The following is a 5,159-nucleotide window of genomic DNA, read 5'->3' on the forward strand; positions in this document are numbered from 1 at the left end:
GGTTTCCCTGTGAGTTCCTGTCCACAGTTTGTTTCATTAAATTGTCGGCCGGCTTTCTCAGGGTGTGACCTATTCTTGATGTCTTGGCTTGCAGGCTTTTGGTTGGTTCTCTCCCAAAGGTATTCATTGAAGATCTTCTCTGGCCATTTGATGTTGAGGACGTGGCGCAGGCATCTGTTGGCGAACATCTGAATCCTGTTGGTGATGGCATCTGTCACACGCCATATCTCGAATCCATACTAATGGACTGACTTTACGTTGGTGTTAAAGGTGCAAATCTTGTTGTGCAGAGATAAAGCCTTGGAGTTCCAGGTGAGTCGCAGACTTGACTTAATTTATCTGGCTTCTGATGTCTTTATCTGCACCTTCATCTTTGCTGACTATAACGCCAAACTAAGTGAAGCGGTCAGTCTCTGTGATACATTCTCCGTGTAGTTGGAGTGGTGCTTATTGCTTGTTGTTGATCCGCATTACCTCTTTCTCTTTTCGATGTTGATTGTCAAGCAAGTCTTCCTTCTTATTCCGAGAGATGAATAGGCTTGGTCTGTGCATGCTTTTGCTTCCGGTACAACAGTGATGTCACCCGCAAAGTCTCAATCCTCGAGTTGCATGGTGAAGATCCACTTGCTGTCAGAGGTTGTGCTTCTCATGTTCCAGTCTATGAAGATCTGGAATATGTCAGTGAGAGCAAGCAACCTTGCCTCACTCCTGTCCTCACTGCAGAAGGGTAAAAACATTATTAAGTGGATGCAATTGTGTCTACTAATTACTACCAGTTACATCAATAATTATTTACATGGCTGAAAAAAGATCTGTCATTTTAAAGGTATTATTTATCTTGTTTGATGCTTACTATTTCATCGCAAAGAGAATAAACAAGTATTGCTTCTATTTGATTTGACACTGTAGGTTGTCAGATATAACAGGTAGTGTTTAGATAACGAGTGGAGAGATAGAACATCTGCTACATGTACATCATTTAGATTCCTGATTACAAAGAGCGCCATTGGGTAGCCTACACAAGCAACCTTTATCTCAAAGGAATGAAGGAAAATGTCATATGACAATCTTAATTAGGTTTTAGCCAACTATAAATACAGGCATTCTAAACATCTGAGTCATACCCATCGTTGGACCTCCAAACCCGGTGAGGCTACAGGTGTTTATCACAGACCATTCGTGTGACTGCTGATAAGGTGAGACCACAGGGTCCCTCGCATTTTGTTTTCGTCATTGCTCTTGTTCTTCTTATTGTTGTTCCGCTCCTTCGTCTACTCAGGCAGATGCTGAAGATGGATCTTTCTTTGCCTTTTCTGCTTGGTGTCTGCCAATACCAAAAACACGAGATAAAACTAAAAAGATCAAATCAAAAGTTTAAATCTTTTTAATGCTAGTAATCACGCTTTCCAAGAATACAAAATGCATGTAAATTATATGGAGAATTTCTTCGATCTTTGACCGCTAGCCTTAACTTTGCAATGTCCCGATTACTCCAGTAATTAAACTGTTACTTTGATGGATATTTAATAACGAGTGATTGAGAATAATCAGAACCCATTAAGTGTTAAAGTATGGAGAAAATGAATTTTAAAGATATCGACTCAGCCTTCATCACGTTCATGTCTTAGAGCAGACCTGGGTAAGGGCCGGCCCGCGGGCCGGATCCGGCCCCCCTCCTATCTCTGACCGGCCCGCCCGCTGGACCGCCCGCCAGTATATATACTATATATACAGTATTGGGTAAAACTGAGTTAACTATATTAGTCCGGCCCTCTAAAACCATCCCAATTTCTCATGCGGCCCCTTGGGAAAATTAATTGCCCACCCCTGTCTTAGAGTGATACTCTAGAAGTAGGTATGTATTATACTTTAGCATGTCTACGCACACATATGCATGATTTAGGTTATTTCAGATTTCACCATGGCTGTCTATTCATCTTTGTGGTTGACTATGGCCGCACTAGTGGTGACGTGTGTCAGAGCAGAGTTGTCTACAGCGATGCCGGAAGAGGAAGCGCTTGTACTTGACGTCATCATTGAGGCCCCCAAGGAAGCCGTGTACTTCTTGTTTGATATCAAGGGTACACAACTCACTAGCGATGGTATTAACAAAGCTTTTGAAGGACGTCCCGTAATCTACAAATTCAAGGTACAGTAACGCATTGTCTTCAGTCCAGCCCCTTGGAATTATTGATGAATGATTCAATCCTGAGATCTTCACTTAGTACAGAAAGTGTGCAGTGGTCATTTAATCTTTCTCTGAGGCAGACTGATCCTCTGGAAGACTAAGTAAATGACGGTCTGAGTTCTTCTCTGGCTGAAAGAAAGACATGATGGTTAGCTGTGTGGTTAGCTGTACAGCTAGCTGACCGGCTGAAGGAATGGCTGTTTTGTTGATTGAGATCCACCAATGATATTTGTTCTTAGCCGATTAGGCTCACTTCCAGAGACTAATACTAAAACGATGGCGAGTGATCATGATCATGAAAGAAATGTTACTGATGTCTAAAATCGTTTCTCTTTCTTGTCGCTTTGAGGTGTTGGGAGGTCAGCGCGTTATTGTCGGTAAGTAGTCAATACAAACTCATTTAAAGACACACATATATGCACATACGTACCCACACGTGCTCACACAGTTATATAAATATACACCTGTACATCACACACACACAGAGGCGTGCACTCACGTATACATACACTCAGTCAGACGCACACAGTATAAATAGAGAGAACTGGGGCGAAGAAGATGGACAAAAGGAAAGCGGTCAAACAGGAAGCTGAGATGGCGGGAAGGATCGGGTTAGGGTATAATGGGAAGGAAAAGAGTGTGAGAGAGAGAGCATAAGTAGAAAAAGCTACTGTTAAAACAGAAGACTGAGCAACGATTAGTTTACATTTCAGTTCATTATGTATGAAGACAGACAGACAGACAGACAGACAGACAGACAGACAGACAGACAGACAGGCAGGCAAGCAGGCAAGCAGGCAGACATGAATGTCGCTTGTTGTTGACAGTCTTGAGAAGCGCGCCTGGTGACCGCGCTGCACTGAGGGACCTTGTCATCCCCCAGGCCACAGAGGTGGAGGTGTTCATGGCCGAGTCCCTAAGCGATTTTGTTCTTTACGACGATGTGGTGGGTCTACAGGACAAAGCGCCTTTACATCTGGAGGATGAGAACCTGTACATGTCTGAATTCACCCTACGGGGAGAGGGTCAGCTGACATGCTCATGCTATTTAATTGGCTTTCTCTTATCTCATGTTATACGCCTATTCCTGATTCTCTCGATTCTCTCTTCTACTCTTCCTCCTCTTCTTCCTTGGTTTCCATTTTCCCTCGTTTTCATGGTGTACACGACTACAGACACAAAATCCGAGTTTGTGGCTTGTCGTTCGGGACGTGTGAAATAACCATAAAGCCATTAGTGATTTATTTAATTAACAATGATCGGCTTTATGTCCCTGTTTTCTTAATCGGCTTAATTCTCTGAAAATATTGAAAACTATTTCTTCCATAGTCAAGCAAAGAAATGAGCAGGAGTCTTAAAGAATACAGATTGAGCAGCAGTTAAAACTCTTTTAAAATGTAGTTAAGATATTAACAAGACTTACTCTTGAATGCACTTTTTGCATCGACGAGCTTAACGGTTTTATGAGGAAATCAAAACAATTAATAGAATAATTACTAACCAAATTGTTTCTATTTATCCGGTGAACAACACACCATTTAACAATTCATAACAAGCTACCAGTAACGTACGTGTAATTTATTGCAACATTTCTACTGGTAATGGTAACCATCACACACAAATCCACTTGTCATTCCTGTAGCATCGTGTGAGAATGGCTACTCCATCATTATCTCCCTCTATTCTGAAGAATGAATATCTTCTAATTTTGTTTCGTTTTTCCTATGTGTACTAGGAATGAACTTGACCGTGTTTAAAAACAACCTCAAGGAGTTCTTCAGATCGACACTTGCATCCAACTTCTTTGATGCGCGCGATTATCATCTTAACGGGTTCCTTCCCTTTACAGTAAGTTAATAACATGTTTATTCTATTCCTAAAAATTTTGTTTGCATGTTTCAAACAAGTTTAATATTCATTAAGTTCTCTAAAGCTTGCTCTCATATTACAGTATCTTTTACTAAAGTTTTGCTACAGTGACATAAACAACTAGCAATTATAAATATATTATCTATTTCGTTTAACAAATCGACCTCTACAAAGTCTTATTTCTAGTTTTATGACTAACACAATAATAAGTAATCGTTTAAAATTATATTATTCAGTTGTTCTTTCTGGGTTAATAGATTCCAAAGAAAGCAGGTATTGTTGAAATATTGTATTATACTTTTTCTTTTCTAGATCATAGAAAAATATTTAATAATGTATTAGCAATATAAAGATATATGCGTCTTAAAACATTTGATTGTAACATGTCTTCCTTCATTTTCTTTTTTAATTACTTGAATGTTACGTAAAATTAGAAAAATTTCTAATAATTTCATAGAAATCCCAAATTGACACTATAGTGAATTCTCTTGTTGTCGACAGTGCATCTCGTTTTTCCGCCTGGTCCCTCACCGACTGGATAGAGCCTTTCTAGAAGTATCAGACTTCCTTGGCGGTCCTTACCAGGTAGAAGTAAGGACACGACCCATCGTCAATATCTGAAGTCTTCATATCTACGAACTCTGAAAAATGAGTTTAGCATGTGTTAGATGCTTTAAAATAAAATAAAGCAAAATCAGACAATCATCCTCTGCTTATTGCTTCATTATGCGTCAAGTTGATCTTTCGCCTGTATGTCATAGAACTGTCTCGCCCTATTAAATAGAGTAAAAAGATCAAACCAGAACCAAAGGTGTGCTTTGCTGAAAGTAGAGAGACCTGTTTTGTTATGAAGACGATACACTTGTTAAAACTGTTTGCGTCTCGTCTCCTTACCGCTCATTTGGTTCTTGTCTAGTATCATCACTATCCCGATCGCCATATGCACCACAGGTAAACGGGCCACAGGTACAACAGAAGTTATCCAGTCTAAATAGTCAAATTTAAATTCCAGTGAGAGGCTGCTGTTGGTTGCAATGGGTTTTGTAAGAGCGTTGCACGTAACAGATGCACTAACAATAATTTTAGCCTACAAATACAAACC

General features: G+C 40.0%; 1 protein-coding gene across 1 annotated transcript; it reads left to right on the plus strand.

Moving 5' to 3' along the window:
* Positions 1 to 858: 858 nt before the first annotated feature.
* On the plus strand, positions 859 to 4,751 carry LOC112557548. The gene is made up of 6 exons (XM_025227488.1): positions 859 to 1,196; positions 1,914 to 2,149; positions 2,538 to 2,565; positions 3,016 to 3,213; positions 3,924 to 4,036; positions 4,559 to 4,751. The coding sequence occupies exons 2-6, from the start codon at positions 1,922 to 1,924 to the stop codon at positions 4,676 to 4,678; spliced, it is 687 nt and encodes a 228-aa protein (XP_025083273.1). The 5' UTR covers positions 859 to 1,196; positions 1,914 to 1,921; the 3' UTR covers positions 4,679 to 4,751.
* The last annotated feature ends 408 nt before the right edge of the window (positions 4,752 to 5,159 follow it).

The sequence above is a fragment of the Pomacea canaliculata genome, linkage group LG2 (assembly GCF_003073045.1).
Source record: "Pomacea canaliculata isolate SZHN2017 linkage group LG2, ASM307304v1, whole genome shotgun sequence".
Classification (NCBI taxonomy): Eukaryota; Metazoa; Mollusca; class Gastropoda; order Architaenioglossa; family Ampullariidae; genus Pomacea; species Pomacea canaliculata.